Consider the following 19,648-nt stretch of genomic DNA (forward strand, 5'->3'; position numbering starts at 1 on the left):
AGCTGGAAGAGCTCAGCCTGTCAGGTAATATCCATGGAGAGGGAAACCAGTGAACAGTTTGGGACTGAGAGGAAGTTCATGAGAGTGTTCCCGGGAAAGAAAGAGTTAATGTAAAAGGAGCCATTGATGGCTCTGGGATTGTATTCACTGGAGTTTAGAAGAATTGTGGAGCGGGTACAGTCCTCATTGAAACCTACTGAATATTGAAAGAGTGGACATAGAGAGGATATTTCCTATAGTGGGGGTCTGTAGGACCAAAGAGCACTGCCTCAGAATAGAAAAGAGATGAGAAGGAATTTCTTTAATCAGCGAGTGGTGAATCTATGAAATTCATTGCCACAGGCAGCTTGGAGGCCAAGTCATTGGGTATATTTAAAGTGGAGGTTGATAGATCCTTGATTAGTCAGGGAATAAAGGTCTCAGGAGAATGGGTTGAGAGCAATAGATAATAAATCAGCCATGATAGAATGGCAGAGCAAACTCGATGGGCTGAATGGCCTAATTCTGCTCCTGTGCCTTAGACCAATTTTCAGATAATTTAAGTCAGTGATAATAAACCTTGTTCTGAATGGCTGTCACTGAAGAATGCCATTTCCACTGAATCTTTGCTCACGTGAGATTTCTTGCAAATTCAGTAGAATATTTGGTCAAAGAACAGTTATTAAAAAGACCATTGACAAGGCTTCAAATGCCTTCTCACCTAATGAAGTACATCGGCAGAGCACGTGATCCTCCGCACTGACCACAAAGTTAGCCACTTTGCTGCCATTAGATCTTCAGCTTGGGAGAGTAGCGTTGACTGGCTTCAGGACCACCGGAGTGACGAGACCAGGAGCCATCGTGTAACTGACACGATTCACACAGCTCACTCCAGTACTAACTTCCCACAAATTATATTTATAAACCAGCGGTGTTGTTAGGCGATATAGCAGAGACCTGTCTTGGGATTGAAGGTGTGTGTGTGTGTGAGATGAGATGGGGTGAGTGGGGCAGAGGGAAAGGGGCTTGTTTTCCTGTAGTGGTTGCTTCTTATGCCATGTTGGCGCCAGAGCGTGTGGTGACGCTTGGGGGCTGCCCCCAGCACATCCTCGACTGTGTTGGTTGTGAACACAAATGACACATTTCACTGTTTAATTTGATGTACACATGGTAAATAAGTGCATCTCAATCTATATGCAGACCAAGGTAATTTAAGTAAGATCGTGAGGGCACAGGTTTAAGGTGAGAGGGGAATGATTTAATGGGGACCTGAGGGGGTAAATTTTCCCACACAGAAGCTGGAGGGCAAATGGAATGAGCTGCCAGAGGAAAGAGGCAAAGATAGATCCAGTGACGAAGAGGAACTGGGGAAGGGGTGGGGGGGGAGCCACATTACTGGCTCAGATGGTGATACAGAATGCAGACTTTGAAGTCTAAATTTATTTTTAAAACTTTTAAAAGGGAACCAGGTTTGTAACTAGGATGAAATACTATTGATCTCAGGGGGTTGGAATGAGGTGCTCAGAGTCCAACTGGCAGACACAGCAGACAGAAGAGTCTCTGTAGGGTTCCGACTCTGAATAAAGTGAGGCAGGAAGGATACAGAGTTCACCCTCCTGTTCCCACTGAGAACAGCCCCACCTTTAACCGACATGTTGCGTCAGGTTTGAAGAGAATTTCAGATGCGTGAAATATTCGCCTTTTTTTGTCAGCAAGAATCAAGGGGTGAAGAGCTGCCAGTTCTCCGTTGTGGTTGACATAACCTGGTGCATGTGTCGTTAAGCCCTGATGGTAAACAGGCAGGGCTGTGGCCAGCTCTGGAAATCGCCTTTGATCAGGACCCAAGTCTGCTACGGGTAGGTACACTGCTTCCAAAGAACATGGACGAAGCAGTTCATCCATAGAAAAGAAAATAGTGGAATTTTACCAATGCTTTCCTTCAATTCGGTTTCCTTCCACTAAAAAAAAGGCATGCCAGACCGTCGTTGTGCATAAATATGTGTTTCTTCCTGCAGATCCCCACCTTTTCCTGCATCCGTTCCTGCCACTGAGAGATGGAGGAAAACAGCTGCGTTTGAACCAGATCCTTGGCGGGATGTCTTAATCCAACCCCGAGTTCTCCAACCGTGCTCACCAGTCTCTCCTCTCTCTGCTGCTGATTGGCTCAGTCCCAGCTCCAGGTGGACATGCTGAGATCTGACAATGACAAGGCTTCTGTGGGGAAGGACCACAGTCTAGGCTCCTCCCGCCACTGCAGACACATCAGAGAGGAGAGCATTCGGACTTGGTTGCGTCACATCTTGATATGAACCTCACAAGGTTGAAGACTCATTCATTCTTTCTTTTTCAATCTTTTCATTAATATCAACATGATAAGATTAATACACAGTTATTGGGATTACAAAATTACAAAATTAAAATGAACATAAAAGGATACACAAGCAATAAGTACAATATAGTTAGGGCTTCCCAAATCATGGATGGTACAAATATCATATAAACGAAACAAAACAAAACTAGGTATATCATGTTGAAAAAAACAGAAAAGAGAAAAAGAGAAAAAAAATATTATTACCCCAAGAAAAACTAATCTAACAAACTAATCACTAACTAATAAAGAAAAAAAAGGAAAAAAGGGGAAAAAAATGGGCTGTTTATAGTATCTATAAAAAGACAAAGGATCATCAGTGTCCCCAACTCCGATCCTCTCAACATACATATAATCAAAACCGGAAAAACAAATAGGATTGGAACAGGGTCAAATTACATCATGTGAAAATATTGAATAAATGGCCTCCGTCTTTTCAAAGGTTGTAAACTCATGGAGCTCCATCATAGACACAACCCTTGCCGCCATCAAAGACATTCAAAAGCTCAAGAATGTGGCATCCATCATGAAAGACTCCCACCATCCAGGCCATGACCTCTTCCCATCAGGGAGGAGGTACAGGACCCTGAAGACACACACTCAACTTCTTAAAAACCACATTTTCTCCTCTGCCGTCAGGTTCCCAAACTGTCATTAAACTCTTGAAAACTACCTCATTATTTTGCTCTAATTTTGCACTGCTTATTTAAATTTTATACTGTATTTCTCATTGTAACATGGTAATTATTTTACGTCTTGCACAGTTCTGCTGCCACAAAACAAGTTTAATAACATACAATACGTCAGTGATAATATACCTGATTCTGATTCATGGTCTCGTTATTTATTGGAACTATTTATTAATTTGTTGTAACTTACTGTAACTTTTATGCCTCGCACTGTACTGTTGCCGTAAAATGACAAATAAAAAACCTAATTTTGATTTGAACGATCAGAGGGGTGCCACCCCCAGAGAGAGACAGGAGTGACAATGGTGCTGTACTTATTTCTGCCTATTCACGAGGAGGTCCTGAAGAGAGAATTTAGGGAGTGAGGTAGAAAGCTGAGAAACAGGACCTCCAGGGTAGTAATCTCTGGACTGCTGCCTGTACCATGCACTAGTGAGGGTAAGAATAGGGTGACTGGGCAAATGAATATGTGGCTGAGGAACTGGTGCAGGGGGTAGGGGTTCGGATTTCTGGATCACTGGGATCTCTTCTGGGGGAGGTATGATGTGTACAAATGGGGTGGGTTACACTTGGACCTAATGGGGACCATTATCCATGTGAGCTCCTTTTCTAGAGCCCTGGAAGAGTGTCTAAACTAATTTGGCAGGGGAATGGGAATAGGGCTGTTGGTTTACAAGCAGAGGTAATGTATAGTGAGACTTGTGAGGAAGGGCAGGCTGATGATAGGGCAAAATTGCAGTCTGTGGGATGGGTTACAGTGTAAAAGGGGCATGAAACCAGAAAAGGTGACAAATACAGGCCTGAAGGTATTTGAATGCACGCCATATACCGAATAAGGTAAATGAACTTGTAGCACAGTTAGAGATTGGCAGATATGACGTTATGGGCTGAATCATGGCTGAAAGATCATAGATGGGAGTTTAACATCCAAGGATGCACATTGTATTGAAAGGATAGGCATGCAGGCAGAGGAGGTGGTATGGCTGTGTTGGTAAAAAATGAAATCAAATCATTAGAAAGGAGTAACATAGGGTTGGAAGGTGGAGAATCATTGTATGTAGAGTTAACAAACTGCAAGGGTAAAAAAGACCCTGCTGGGGATTATATGCAAGCCTCTGAACAGCAGCCAGGATGTCGGGTATAACGGGAGATAGAAAAGGCATGTAAAAAGGGCAATGTTATGATAGGCAATGGGGATTTCTATATGCAGGTAGATTGGGAAAATTCGGTTGGTGCTGGATACCAAGAGATAGAACATGTAGAATGAAATGGCTTTTTTAGAGCAGCTTGTGGTTGATCCCAATAGGGGATCAGCAATTCTGACTGGGTGTTGTGTAATGAACCAGATTTAATTAGGTAAAGGACCCCTCAAGAGGCAGTAGTCATAATATGATAGAATTCACCCTGCAATTGGAGAGGCAGAAGCGGAAGTCAGACGTATCAGTGTTACAGTCGAGTAAAGAAAACTACAGAGGTATGAGAGCTGGCTGAAGTTGACTGGCAGGGATGACGGCAGGGCAGGAATGACTGAAGTTTCTAGGAGCAATTCGGAAGGTGTGGGATGGATACATTGCACGCTCAGGTTATCCTGACCTCAGTGGCTGGGAAGATGACAGAGTGGATTGTTAAGGGTGAGGTTTGGAGGTGTACCTGGAGGCAGATGATAAAGTAATCCAAAGTCAACATGGTTTACTTAAAGGGAAGTCTTGTCGGCCAAATCTGCTGGAATTCATTGAGGAATTAACGAGCAGGACAGAGAAAGGAAAATCAGTGGATTTTCAGAAGGCCTTTGACAAGGTGCCACACATGAGGCTGCTTCACAAGAGCACATGGTACTAAACGAAAGATACTAACAGGAATGGAGCACTGGCTGATTAATAGGAGGCAAAGAGTGGGAATAAAGAGAACCTTTTCTGAATGGCTGCTGGTGACTATGGTGTTCCTCAAGGATTGGTGTTGGGACCACTTCTTTTTACATTGTACGTCAATGATTTGGATAATAAAATCAATGACTTTATGACCAGGCTTCCGGGCAAAATGAAGATAAATAGAGGAACAGGTAGTGTTGAGGAAGCAGAGAGGCTACAGAAGGACTTAGACAGAATAGGAGAATGGGCAAAGAATTGGCAGCTGGAATGTAGTGTCGGGAAGTGTCTGGCCATGCATTTTGACAGAAGGAATAAAAGCATAGACTATTTTCTAAACAGAGAGAAAATTCAAAACTGCGAGCTGCAAAGGATCTTGGGAGTCCTCGTGCAGGATCCCCTAAAGGATCATTTGCAGGTTGAGTCGGTAGCGAGGAAGGGAAATGCAACGTTAGCATTCATTTTTAGAGGACTAGAATATGAAAGCAAGGATGTAATGCTGAGGCCTCATCTGGAGTTTTGCTCCCCTTATTTAAGAAAAGATGTGCTGACATTGGGAAGGATTCAAAGCAGGTTCACGAAAATGATTCCTGGAATGAAAGGCTTACAGTCTGAAGAGCAGTTGATGGCTCCGGGCCATTTTTCACCGGAATTTTAAAAAATGAGGGAGGATCTCATTGAAAACAATTGTATGTTGAAAGGTCTAGGTAGAGTGGATGTGAGAAGAATGCTTCCTAAGATCGGGAAGTCTAGGATCAGAAGGCATAGACTCGGAATAGAGGGATGTCCATTTAAAATGGAGATGAGGAGGAATTTCTTTAGCCAGATGATGGTGAATCTGTGGAATTCATTGCCACAGGCAGCTGTGGAAACCAGGTCATTGAGAGTATTTAAGCCAGAGTTTGATAGGTTCTTGATTAATCAGGGCATGAAAGGTTACGGGAAGAAGGCAGGAGAACGGGGTTAAGAGGGAAATGATTTAGCTATGATAAAACGATGGAACAGTCTCAGCGGCCAAGTAAACTAATTCTGCTCCTAGGTCTTATGGTCTTATTTTATCTTTAAAATCCACTCTGCGGATGTACCGACAACAAATGTAAAAAATTTAGTTTTTGTACTGTTTCTTCTCTTGTATATACTTTTTATCATGAATAATTCTCTTCTTACATTTAAAAGTAATTCTCTTTCTCTGTTTATTTTGTTGCCTTTCATCTCATTCAGTTTGAAATCTGCTTTTGCATTCCCAACACAAAACAGGGCAAGTTCGGAATAAGCGACCTAGGATACAGGGCTATATAGGGGGAGAGGGACAGAGGTAATGGAAACTAGGGGCTGCCGTTGCTGAAATCCAATGGGATGGGGTAAAGGATGAACAGATGAAATATGGGATAACACTTCCGAGGTTGACAAGAGAGATTTGGTTTGCATGAGAATACAGGTGAATGTAGAGCACAGCAGCACAGTGCAGGCTGTTTGATCCACGATGTTGTGTCCACCCTTTAACCTCCTCTAGGATCAATCTAACTCTTCCCTCCCACAAAGCCCTCCAGCTTTCTACATCCAAGTGCCTATCTAAGTCTCTTAAATGTCCCTAATGTACTTGCCTCTACCCCGGCAGCACATTCCAAGCACCTACCACTCCCTGTATAAAATTTAATCTCTGATGTCCTCCCTATAGTTTCCTCCTATCACCTTAAAATCATGCCGCTCCTATTAGCTGCTTCTGACCTGGGAAAAAGTCTCTGGTTGTTCACTCTATCTATGCCTTTTGTCATCTTGGACACCTCTGTCAATGCTTCTCTCATCTTCCTTAACTCCAAAGAGAAAACTTCTAGCTCAAACAGCCTATCCTTGTTGATAAGCTCTTTAATCCACACAGGATCTCAGAAAACCCTCACCCTGTCTGAAGCTTCCACATCCTTCTATAATGAGGCAGCCAGAACTGAACACAGTACTCCAAGTGTGGTCTAACTAGGGTTTTATCGAATTACGTTCAACATTACTTCTCAGCTCTTGAACTCAATCCCTGATTAATGAAGACCAACACATCATACATCTCCTTAACCACCCACTCAAGTTCCAGTCCATAAGACATAGGAGCAGAATTAGGCCATTCAGCCCATCGAGTTTGCTTTGCCATTCCGCCATGGCTGATGTGTTATCCTTCTCAATCCCATTCTCCTGCCTTCTCCCCATAACTATTAATGCCCTGACTAATCCGAACAGCCTCTGCCTAAAATATACGCAATGAATTGGCCTCCACAGCCACCTGTGGCAATGAATTCCACAGATTCACCACACTCTGGCTAAATAAATTTTATCTCATCTCTGTTCTAAATGGACATCCTTCATTTCTGAGGTTGTGCTCTCTGGCCCCAGACTCCCAGAAAGCATCCTCTCCACATCCACTCTATCTAGGTTTCAACGAGATGTCCCCACATTCTTCTAAATGCCATTAAGTACAGGCACAGAGCCACCAAATGTTCTTCATATGTCATTCCTGGAATCATTCTTGTGAACTTCCTCTGGACCCTCTCCAAAGTCAGCACCTCCTTTCTTAGATAAGGGGCCCCAAACTGCTCACAACATTCAAAGTGCTGTCTGACCAATGCTTTATAAAGCCTCGCCATGCATACTTTTATATTCTAGTCCTTTTGAAGTGAATGCTAACATTGCATTTGCCTTCCTCGCCACTGACTCAACCTGCAAGGTAACCTTTAGGGAATCCTGTACAAGGATTCCCAAGTTCCTTTGCACCTCAGATTTTTGAATGTTCTTCCCACTTTGAAGATAATCCATGCTTTTATTCCTTCTGCCAAAGTGCATGACCATGCGCTATATTCCATCTTCCACCTTTGACGGTTCCCCTAATCTGTCTAAGTCCTTCTGCAGACATCATGTTTCCCCAGCATTACCTGTCCCTCCAACTATCTTCCTATTGTCTGCAAACTTGGCCACAATTATGCCATCCAAATCATCGACATATTCAGTAACGTGAAAAGAAGCGGTGCAACACAGATCCCTGTGGGACACCGCGTCACCAGGAGCCAACCAGAAAAGGCCCCCTTTATTCCCACTCCATACCTCCCACCAGACAGCAAATGCTCTGTCTATGGTGGTATCTTTCCTGTAATACCATGGCCTCATAGCTTGTTAAGCAGCCTCGTGTGCAGCATCTTGTCAAGGGCCCTCTGAAAATCCAAATAAATAACATTCACTGACTCTCCTTTGTCTATCCTGCCTGTTATTCTGTTAACACGAGTGAATCTGCAGATGCTGGAGATAAGTAAAAACACAAAATGCTGGCAGAACTCAGCAAGCCAGACAGCATCTATGGGAGGAGGTAGTGACGACGTTTCAGGCCGAAACCCTTCATCAGGAGTGAAGTAACATGGGATGGTCGAGGGGGGATAAGAAGTAGGGGGAGGGATAAAGTGGGGGAAGGTGGAGAATTATGGGAAATAAAAGAGAAAGAAAGGTAGGGCTGGGGGGAGATAATAGTGAGGGGGGAAGAAAGAGAGAGAGAAAGAGAACCAGGCTAAAATAATAGATAGGGATGGGGGTAAGGGGGGGGGCAGGGGTATCAACGGAGGTCTGTGAGTTTGATGTTCATGCCGGCAGGCAGGAGGCTGCCTCGGCAGGAGAGAAGGTATTGCTCCATCGACCTGAGTGTGGCCTCATCTTGACGGTAGAGGAGGCCATGGACAGACATGTCGGAGTGGGAGTGGTCTGTGGAATTGAAGTGTGTGGCCACAGGGAGATCCCGCCACTGCTGGAGGACTGAGCGCCGGTGTTCGGCGAAACGGTCTCCCAGTCTGCGGCGGATCTCCCCAATGTATAAATAGCCACATCGGGAGCACCGGATACAGTATATCACCCCAGTTGACTCGCAGGTGAAGTGGTGCCTCACCTGAAAGGACTGTCTGGGGCCTAGGATGGTGGTGAGGGAAGAAGTGTGGGGGCAGGTGTAGCACTTCTTCCATTTGCAGGGATGAGTGCCCGGAGGGAGGTCGGTGGGGAGGGATGGGGGGGGATGAATGGATAAGGGAGTCGCGTAGGGAGCGATCCCTGCGGAAAGCCGAGAGTGGGGGGAGGGGAAGATGTGTCTGGTGGTGGGATCACGTAGGAGGTGGCGGAAGTTACAGAGGATTATACGTTGGATCTGTAGGCTGGTAGGGTGATAGGTGAGGACCAGGGGGACTCTATCCCTGGTGGGCTGGCAGGGGGATGGGGTGAGGGCAGAGGTGTGTGAAATACGGGAGATGCGATGGAGGGCAGAGTTGATAGTGGACGAAGGGAAGCCCCTTTCTTTAAAAAAGGAAGACATCTCCTTTTTCCTAGAATGAAAGGCCTCATCCTGAGAGCAGATGTGGCAGAGGTGGAGGAATTGAGAGAAAGGGATAGCATTTTAACAGGAGACAGGGTGGGAGGAGGAATAGTCTAGGTAGCTGTGGGAGTTAGTAGGTTTGTAGTAGTTCCCACACCCCGCACTTCCCGTTTCTGCCTCCTACCTAAGATTCACAAACCTGCCTGTCCAGGCAGACCCGTTGTCTCTGCTTGCTCCTGCCCCACTGAACTCATTTCTGCCTATCTCGACTCTGTTTTATCCACCCTTTTTCAATCTCTTCCCACCTATGTCCGTGATACTTCCCATGCTTTACATCTCTTCAAAGATTTCAAATTCCCTGGCCCCCACCGCCTCATTTTCACCATGGATGTCCAGTCCCTATATACCTCTATCCCCCACCAGGAAGGTCTCCAAGCTCTCCGTTTCTTCCTGGATTCCAGACCCAGCCAGTCACCCTCTACCACCACTCTTCTCCGCCTCGCGGAATTAGTCCTCACCCTTAACAATTGCTCCTTTGGCTTCTCCCACTTCCTCCAAACTAAAGGCGTAGCCATGGGCACCCGCATGGGTCCTAGCTATGCCTGCCTTTCTGTCGGCTATGTGGAGCAATCTATGTTCCAACCCTACACCGGTGTCTGTCCTCCTCTTTTCTTACGTTATATCAACGACTGCATCGGTGCTGCTTCCTGCACACATGCTGAGCTCGTCGACTTCATTAACTTCGCCTCCAACTTTCACCCCGCCCTCAAATTCACCTGGTCTATTTCCGACACCTCCCTCCCCTTTCTAGATCTTTCTGTTTCTATCTCTGGAGACAGCCTATCCACCGACGTCTACTACAAACCTACTAACTCCCACAGCTACCTAGACTATTCCTCCTCCCACCCTGTCTCCTGCAAAAATGCTATCCCTTTCTCTCAATTCCTCCGCCTCCGCTGCATCTGCTCTCAGGTTGAGGCCTTTCATTCTAGGACAAAGGAGATGTCTTCCTTTTTTAAAGAAAGGGGCTTCCCTTTGTCCACTGTCAACTCTGCCCTCCATCGCGTCTCCCGTATTTCACACACCTCTGCCCTCACCCCATCCCCCCGCCAGCCCACCAGGGATAGAGTCCCCCTGGTCCTCACCTATCACCCTACCAGCCTACAGATTCAATGCATAATCCTTTGTAACTTCCGCCACCTCCTACGGGATCCCACCACCAGACACATCTTCCCCTCCCCCCACTCTCAGCTTTCCGCAGGGATCGCTCCCTACGCGACTCCCTTGTCCATTCATCCCCCCCATCCCTCCTCACAGACCTTCTTCCGGGCACTCATTCCTGCAAACAGAAGAAGTGCTACACCTGCCCCCACACTTCTTCCCTCACCACCATCCCAGGCCCCAGACAGTCCTTCCAGGTGAGGCACCACTTCACCTGCGAGTCAGCTGGGGTGATATACTGTATCCGGTGCTCCCGATGTGGCTATTTATACATTGGGGAGACCCGCCGCAGACTGGGAGACCGTTTCGCCGAACACCGGCGCTCAGTCCTCCAGCAGTGGCGGGATCTCCCTGTGGCCACACACTTCAATCCCTCAGACCACTCCCACTCCGATATGTCTGTCCATGGTCTCCTCCACCGTCAAGATGAGGCCGCACGCGGGTCGATGGAGCAATACCTTATCTCCTGCCTAGGTAGCCTCCTTCCTGCCAGCATGAACATCCAACTCACAGACCTCCGTTGATACCCCTGCCCCCCCTTACCCCCCCATCCCTATCTATTATTTTAGCCTGTTTCTCTTTCTCTCTCTTTCCCCCCTCACTATTATCTCCCCCCAGCCCTACCTTTCTTTCTCTTTTATTTCCCATAATTCTCCACCTTCCCCCTCGCTCATTTCCCTCCAGCCTATCACTTCCTAGCTCTCCACTTCATCCCTCCCCCCACTTCTTATCCCCCCTCGACCATCCCATGTTACTTCACTCCTGATGAAGGGTTTCGGCCCAAAACGTCGTCACTACCTCCTCCCATAGATGCTGTCTGGCCTGCCGAGTTCTGCCAGCATTTTGTGTTTTTATTTTTCTGTTATTCTGTTATTCTCTTTGTTTTTACTGCCTGTTAATTCTGCCATCAGGAAGAAGGTACAGGTGCCTTAGGTCTCACACCATCTGGTTCAGAAAATTATTAATCCTCTTGAACCAAAGGGGATAACTTCATTCAACTTCACTTGCCCCATCACTGAAATGTTCCCACAACCAATGGACTCACTTTCAATGACACTTCATCTCATGTTCTCAATTTTTATTGTTTATTTATTTATTTATTATTATTATTTCTTTCTTTTTGTATTTGCAGTTTGTTGTCTTTTGCTCAACAAGCCCCAAGTTGGTGTCGACTTTCATTGATTCTATTATGGTTATTATTCTATTATGGATTTACTGAGTATGCTTGACAGCAAATATATCTCAGAGTTGTATATGAAATTGATAATAAATTTACTTTGAAATTTGAACTGTTACTTCCTCAAAAAATTCCAACAGATTTGTCAGGCAAGATTTCCTCTTTAGAAAACCATGCTGACTTTGACCTATTTTGTCATGTGCCTCCATGCACTCCGTAACCTCGTCCTTAGTAATAGACTGAAACATCTTTCCAACCACTGAAGTCAGACTAACTGACCCATAATTTCCTTCTTCCTGCCTCCCTCCCTTCTTAAAGAGTGGTGTGACATTTGTAATTTTCCAGTCCTCCGGGACCATTCCAGAATCGAGTGCTTCTTGAAAGGTCATTGCTAATGCCTCCACAATCTCTTCAGCCACCTCTTTCAGAACCCTGGGGTGTAGTCCATCTGGTCCAGGTGACTTATCTACCTTCAGACTGTTCAGCTTCTCCTTAGTAATAGCGATGACACTCGGCTCTGCCCCCTGACACTCTTGCACTCCTGGCATTCTGCTAGTGTCTTCCACAGTGAAGACTGATGCAAAATACTTCTTAGTTCATCTGCCATTTCTTCACTCCCACTACTACCTCTTCAGCATCATTTTTCAGCAGTCTGATACCTACTCTCATATCTCTTTTTCTCTTTACATATTTTTTTTTAAAATTATATCCTCGTTTATATTATTGGCTAGTTTACCAATAGTTACCCTATTTTATGGGGTTTTTTAGTTGCCTTTTGTCAGTTTTTAAAAGCTTCCCAATCCTCTACCTTCCCATTAATTTTTGCAGTATTATTTACACACTCCTTGGCTTTTTTGCTGTCTTTGATTCTCTTGGCAGACATGGTTGCCTTTTAGAGTAATGATTCATCTTTGGGATGTGTCTTTCCTGCACTTTCCAAATTGCTCTGAGAAACTCCAGCCATTACTGTTCTGCCATCATCCCGGCTAGTGTCCCCTTCCGGCCGAGTTTGATCTGCTCCTCTCTCATGCCGTTAGAATTCCCTTTACTCCACTGTAATACTGATAGGTGCGGTTTTAGTCTCTCCTCAGCCACTCCCTGTAAGGGAAAGGAAGGTGGGGGTGATAGGGGACGTGATTCCAGTACCAGCGTGTGAGATCCTGCTGTCATCTCCCATACAGAGGTCACTTGTTTCATCCACTGCCCCTGGTCCTTATCTTCTCTCACATCACATGTTTGCATCAATGATCACTGAACATTTTTTTTTAATCCGGGACCTAATTAGCAGGAGATTTTTTTTTGGCTAAATCCTTCTACGGTGGCCAGCAAGAGCAAGCATTTATAATTCCTTCATTTCCTTTTCCCCTCCGTTCCTTCCCCTTATTTGTCCTTCCTCTCCCATTTCCTTCCAGAGGGAATCTATCTGGGCCTGTTCTCTCTGGAGTTTAGAACAGTAGGGGTGGGAGGTGGGAATTTCATTGCAACCAACCGAATATTGAAAGGTGGACGTGGAACGAATGTTTCCAACAGAGGGGGAATCTGGAACCAAAGGGCACAACCTCAGAATACAGGGATGTCCATTTAGATAAGAGATTAGAAGGAATTTCCTTAGCTAGAGGGTGATGAATCTGTGGAACTCATTGTCACGGACAACTGTGGAGGCCAAGTCATTGGAGATATTTATAGCAGAAGTTTCATACCCTGACTTGATTAGTCAGGATATCAAAGGTTACAGGGAGAGGGCAGCAGAATGTTGTTGAGAGGGATAATAAATCAGCCATGGTGGAACAGAGTTGATGGGCCAAATGGCCGAATTCTGCTCCAATGTCTTATGTGTCTATGGAATTCAAAACTGCTAAAAGCTTTTTTTCTTATACCTTATCTTTATTTGTCACCTGGACATTGAAACAACCAACATAGTCCAAGGATGTGCTGGGGGGCAGCCCACAATCGTTGCCATGCTTCCAGCAATAACATAAGCATGCCCACAACATTCTACCCCTAACAAGGGAAAGAGGGAGGAAACCGGAGCACCTGGAGGAAACCCACGTGGTCACAGGAAGAACGTGCACACTCCTGACAGACGGTTGTGGGAACTGAAGCCCAGCCTGAGGCACTGTAAAACATTTCGCCTAACGCTGTGCTACTGCGTCCCTTGCTTCTCCAACGTTCCCCCTCAGACTGGTCGCTTGGCATCCAATCTGTCCTCTGTGCCCTCCTTCCCCTGGAGAACCGCCCAGTTTGGAAATAACGCATGCCAGCAGTTTCAACAGGGACACATGGAGTATTGTCCGGAGACACTGGGCTGTCCCGGAATGTGCTGGCCCTGTGCCAGCTACAGTTGGATGCTGGCCCTCGTTACTGGAATACTCTTGGAATGTGTCACGATGACCCCAGTGTTCACATCTGAATCTATTAGCTGGCCAGACAAACATTTAAACCTGGGCTTGGTGTGGTGTAATGTTGAACACTAATCCCCAAGGAGCTGATTACGTAGCTAAGACAGGTTGAAGGACAATACCAACAGTGTCCTGGTGGAGGAGCTTTGCAGACATGTTAACTGTTTATTCCCCTCCTTAGACGCCGCCTGACCTGCTGGGTTTGTGAGCTTTGCTCTGGATTTCCAGCATCAGTAGAATCTCTTGTGTTTACCGTGTTTCAAAGATTCACTTCCCTCAGAGAGAAGAAATTCCTCTTCATGTTCATCCGAAATGAGCAACCTGAGACTGAGACTCTCCCCCCACAAGCCCGGGTGTAAGCGTCGCCACACCTCGGGGAAAACGTCCGCTCTGTGACGATGTCCCATGGTCTTATGGTCCGTCAGTGTCCCCTCAGAACCTTACCCACTGCAATAACATCACCCTTCCTTCTCCAGATCTTCGGGGGGGAACAGGGGAATCGAGGGATGACAACCAACTGCAGCACCGTAGTGAAGTGGTTAGTGTAACACTATTACAACGCTGGTAACCCGGGTACAAATCCCATCACTGCCTGTAAGGTATGTTCTCTCCGTGACTCCGTGGGTTCCCCCAAGGGGCTCCAGTTTCCCCACGCAGTCCGAAGACAGACAGATTAGTCGGTAAACTGGGCAGCATAGGCTCTTTGGGTCAGAAGGGCCTATTACTGAGCTGTATCTCTGAATAAAATAAAAATACAATGTTCAGGCTGAGATGTTTAGTTTGGACAAGTAAAGACATTGTGGGCCGAATGGTCTGTACCTACATAGCCCTGTTCAATATTCTCTTATATACTGCACATCAACCCCTTCCTGCCAGGAGTGTGTCCAGCTTGGACGGAGCATTTTGCTTCAACTGGATGAGTTGGGCCAAAGTCCCTATTTCTCTGCTCTAAATAACACAGTAATTCGTCCCCAATTCAAATATATCAACCCCCCCCCCCCCCGTTTGATCCTTTGATAAGAGGAACAATATCTTTTGCATCACTCCAAGTGTGGTCTCACCAGTGAGCAGTACAGCTTTTATCTTGTGAATTCCAACCCTCTTGCAGGAGAGTTCAACATTAGAGTCTCACCCTATGGAACCCGGCCCTTGGTGTTGAAGCAATGTTGGGTTTAGCACATTTATACTTAGCCAATGACTTTATCCACCAGTCTTCGCGTCTGAGTACATATTGTGGATTTTACTTGGAATGCAGCTCTGAACAATGGGTCCCCAAAAGCCGTGAATCGCAGACCAGACAATGCTGATTAAAATTCATTTGTGTATCTGTGGTGTGGGTGCGAATCGGGGGAGGTGAAGTTTGTGTGTAGTTTCAAAGAAAGCATTGTGGATACATTGTAAATATGGAATTGTCCTTTGATGCTCAGCACATAAAACATTGAGCCCCACGTTGGGCCAGCCAGACCTTGCGACTGAAAGCATCTCTGTATGATGCCTGCTGTACCTTGTTTTGTCAAATAAAGAAGCTGCTTCATACCTACCAGTACTTTTCTCCCGTGACTTTATTCACGCAGCACTTGGGTCCAACTCACTCATGCTGACCCTGTCCAAGCTACGCCCACGTGTGTGGCATGGTAGTGTAGTAGTTAAAGTAACACTTTACACCACCGGCTGTAAGATCGGGACTCAATAACCGCCACACTGTCTGGAACGATTCCCCCCACATTCCAGAGACGTACGGGTTAGCGTTAGTAAGTTGTGCCCACGCTACCCTGGCATCAGAAGCACGACAACAGTTGCAGACCGCCCCCCCTATTTTTAGTCATTGATGTAAGTGACGCATTTCACTGTAGGTTTCGACGTTCTGATATACGTTTGACAAAGTTGTTATTGTACTCGGCTCAACTTCTTCCTCTGACATTCATTCCGCATCCACATCACTGTTTGTATAAAAAAGTTGTCCCTCAGGTTTCCTTTAAATCTTTCCCCTCCATCTTAAGGCGCTCTAGTTCTTGATGCCCCAACCCTGGGGAAAAGACGGAGGTTCCATACATAACAAAACTAGAACATGTGGATAAAACCTCAGGCAATACCAATGGAAAGAGGTTCTGAAATGCTGGTTGTTAGTCACAGAATCATACATCATGGAAACAGGTACTTTGGCCCAACTCACCCATGCTGACTAAGGTAGTCTCATTTGGTTATGTCTGCCCCATATCCCTCCGAATCTTTCCTATCCATGTACCTGTCCAAATCGCTATAAAATGTCATTATTGTACCTGTTGAATGGCGTGGTGGAGATACATCTCTACCAAAGAGGTGTAAGGTGCTCCTTCCCTCGGCTGGCCTGCAGGTCACCCTTGGGCAAGGTGCAGCACCGGCTTAGCCCCCGATCAGGATCACGTGAACCCATGGGAGCAGGTCACGGATGGTTGCACGAGCAGCTGGTGCATATCGGAAGTCCTGGTTGTGCGACCAGGCAGAGAATCTCTGAAGAGTATTGATAATGACTGGGGTCACCCATCTTGTAAAGACACTACCCAGAAGAAAGCAATGGCAAACCGCTTCTGTAGAAAAAATTGCCAAGAACAATTGTGGTCATAGACTATGATCCCCACATCATAAGACATCTTAAGAAAGCTTATGGGGTGTTAGCTTTCATAAGTCGAGGGATAGAGTTTAAGAGACGCAATGTAATGATGCAGCTCTATAAAACTCTGGTTAGGCCACACTTGGAGTACTGTGTCCAGTTCTGGTCACCTCACTATAGGAAGGATGTGGAAGCATTGGAAAGGGTACAGAGGAGATTTACCAGGATGCTGCCTGGTTTAGAGAGTATGCATTATGATCAGAGATTAAGGGAGCTAGGGCTTTACTCTTTGGAGAGAAGGAGGATGAGAGGAGTCATGATAGAGGTATACAAGATATTAAGAGGAATAGATAGAGTGGACAGCCAGCGTCTCTTCCCCAGGGCACCACTGCTCAATACAAGAGGACATGGCTTTAAGGTAAGGGGAGGGAAGTTCAAGGGGGATATTAGAGGAAGGTTTTTCACTCAGAGAGTGGTTGGTGTGTGGAATGCACTGCCTGAGTCAGTGGTGGAGGCAGATACACTAGTGAAATTTAAGAGACTACTAGACAGGTATATGGAGGAATTTAAGGTGGGGGGTTATATGGGAGGCAGGGTTTAAGGGTCGGCACAACATTGTGGGCTGAAGGGCCTGTACTGTGCTGTATTGTTCTATGTTCTATGGCATATATGATGGTCATGATTGCATCTGCCTTGACCACATCAGTGGTACCTTACTGTACCCTCCGCATGAAGGAGATATTTCTAGGTCCCTTTGAAATCTTTCCCCTCTCACTTTAAACCTACACACTATGGTTGTTGGTTCAATATGAAGATACTGCTGCCCTGCTGAGTGTCTACTGCTGTGTGAGTGTTTATTTCGGGGGCCGCGGTTTATTTTTGATGTCTACGCACTCGGCACCAGTATGAGTGATCAGTGCTGTACGCGTGGAAACCCCACATCCTCTGTTCGAGTGATATGGGGCAACTTTCGAAAGGTCCCATGAGGTAGAGAATTCACTAGGCAGCAATGAACTATGAAGGAATGCACTAATGAAGCTCTTGTCGAACAAGGATTACAATTGAACACCACACACATTCCCTTTAATATTTTATATTTATATACATATATATTTATAGATCTTTTTTAAAAAATATTCTCAAATAATTCAATGTGCAGGCAGTGAGGTTATTACGGCCACTTTGGACAAATTTTTTAAAATAAGAAAAAGAAACCACAAACACGGAGTGGGTCAGGGGTTAAATTAGCACCAGGGTGGGCAAAATACAGGCAGTTGCTTAAAGCGAGGAGCATTACGGGTACTGGGTGCGGGAGAGGATACAGTAACGCTGATTCAGAGAAGGGATCATTTGCGGAGCTGATCAATCGAGGCACTGGATTTTGCTCACTTTAGATTCAGTGGTCAAAGTCTGGGCTTCAGCCCCCCCCCCCCACCCCACTCGATGAAGAATCCCGTCAGCTGGACGTGACCCCAGGTTCCAAATGCACAAATGGATTGTATGTCCACTGCCATCGGCCCCGCTACCTCCGCCATCCTCCACGGGCGTGCAGGTGGAAAGCGGGGCAACGAGGCCGGAAGGTCAGAGGTATTGTGCGGTATCGCAAAGTGACGCCCCTCCGGTTAGGAAATGCTGTTGGACAAGGCAGCCTGGTGTTCAAACTGATCCTCTATAGCAGCACTGAAGGCATCACCTGGGGCAAAAAACAGAGGCATTAAAGTCATGTCAGGAAGCACTACTTCGCAAAATAACGACAGCAAGCCTGGATCATTGAGTCAGAGAAAGATACAGCAGGGAAATAGGCCATTCAGCCCATCAAATCCATGTCTACCATCAACCACCTATTTACACTATTCCCATTTTAACATCGAGTCTTTCTAGATTGTGGCACACCCCTCTATTTAGGGCAATTTACATTAGCCAATTAACTCACAAGCTACACACACAAAATGCTGGAGGGACTCAGCAGGCCAGGCAGCATCTGTGGAAAAGAGTACAGTCAATGTTTCAGGCCGAGACCCTTCGCCAGGGCTGGAGAGAAAAAAAAGATGAGTAGATTTAAAAGGTGGGGAGAAGGAGGGAGGAACACAAGGTGATGGTTGAAACCGGGACGGGGGTCAGGGTGAAGTAACGAGCTGGGAAGATGATTGGCGAAAGAGATACAGGGTGAGAGAAGGGGGTGTCTGATAGGAGAGGGCAGAAGGCCTTGGAAGAAACTAAAGGGAGGAGGCGTACCCGAGGGAGGTGATGGGGAACAGTGAAGGGGAGGGGGGGGCATTACCAGAAGTTCGCAGAATCTATGTTCATGCCATCAGGTTGGAGGCTACCCAGATGGAATTTAAAGTGTTGTTCCTCCATTCTGAGCGTGGCCTCGTCGTGACATAAGGTATTTCTTTTAGACAGTACAGCACAGTATAGACCTTCAACTCACAATGTTGTTCCAACATTTTAACCCTCCCTTCCCACATAGTCCTCTATTTTCTTTCATCTATGTGCCTAACTAAGAGTCTCATTAATGTATCTGCCTCCACCATCACCCCTGGCAGCGCATTCCACACGCTTACCATTCCCTGTATATAAAACAACTACCTCACATCCCCCCTAGACTTTCCTGCAAACACCTTAACGTTACACCCCTTTGATTTAGCCATTTCTACCCTGGTTTTTCCCACTGGCTGCCCCCGGTCGGGCTCCATACCTGTGTGACATCCGTACACCCAGATTCGGAAGCCATCGTACCTACACCGGCATTTCATCAGGTTGTTGGAGAAATCAGACTCTGCCACCTCATAGTTGGGGTTGATGTGGACCTAAGGAAAGAGGAGAGTGCCAACAACGTCCATCGCCAGCAAGAGAGAAACCCACCTTCCAACCTTAAAGTCATCATGACTTACTTCTGTTTTATTTGCCATATACCTTACACACTCAAACACACACACACATACTCACACACACACACACACTCACACACACACACACACACTCACACTCACACTCACACACACACACTCACACACACACTCACACACACTC

The 19,648-nt window shown here is 46.1% G+C and overlaps 2 protein-coding genes across 3 annotated transcripts in view; one reads left to right on the forward strand and one right to left on the reverse strand.

The window, feature by feature from the left end:
• r3hcc1l (R3H domain and coiled-coil containing 1-like) overlaps positions 1-3,203 on the forward strand; it is a 315,233-nt gene extending 312,030 nt beyond the window's left edge. For both annotated transcript variants that reach the window (XM_073027035.1, XM_073027036.1), the window contains one exon: positions 1,995-3,203. In XM_073027035.1, coding sequence (XP_072883136.1) covers positions 1,995-2,083 — 89 coding nt within the window. In that variant the 3' untranslated portion in view covers positions 2,084-3,203. The remainder of the gene's footprint in view (positions 1-1,994) is intronic.
• Positions 3,204-17,670: 14,467 nt separating this feature from the next.
• The window catches only part of LOC140715196 (lysyl oxidase homolog 4-like), a 123,417-nt gene continuing 121,439 nt past the window's right edge, over positions 17,671-19,648 (reverse strand). Inside the window, exons 14-15 of the mRNA XM_073027042.1 lie at positions 19,314-19,425; positions 17,671-18,308 (exon numbers count right to left, since the gene is read on the reverse strand). Of these exons, the coding sequence (XP_072883143.1) occupies positions 18,238-18,308; positions 19,314-19,425 (183 nt within the window). The 3' untranslated portion in view covers positions 17,671-18,237. The remainder of the gene's footprint in view (positions 18,309-19,313; positions 19,426-19,648) is intronic.

The sequence above is a fragment of the Hemitrygon akajei genome, chromosome 23, assembly GCF_048418815.1.
Source record: "Hemitrygon akajei chromosome 23, sHemAka1.3, whole genome shotgun sequence".
Lineage (NCBI taxonomy): Eukaryota > Metazoa > Chordata > Chondrichthyes > Myliobatiformes > Dasyatidae > Hemitrygon > Hemitrygon akajei.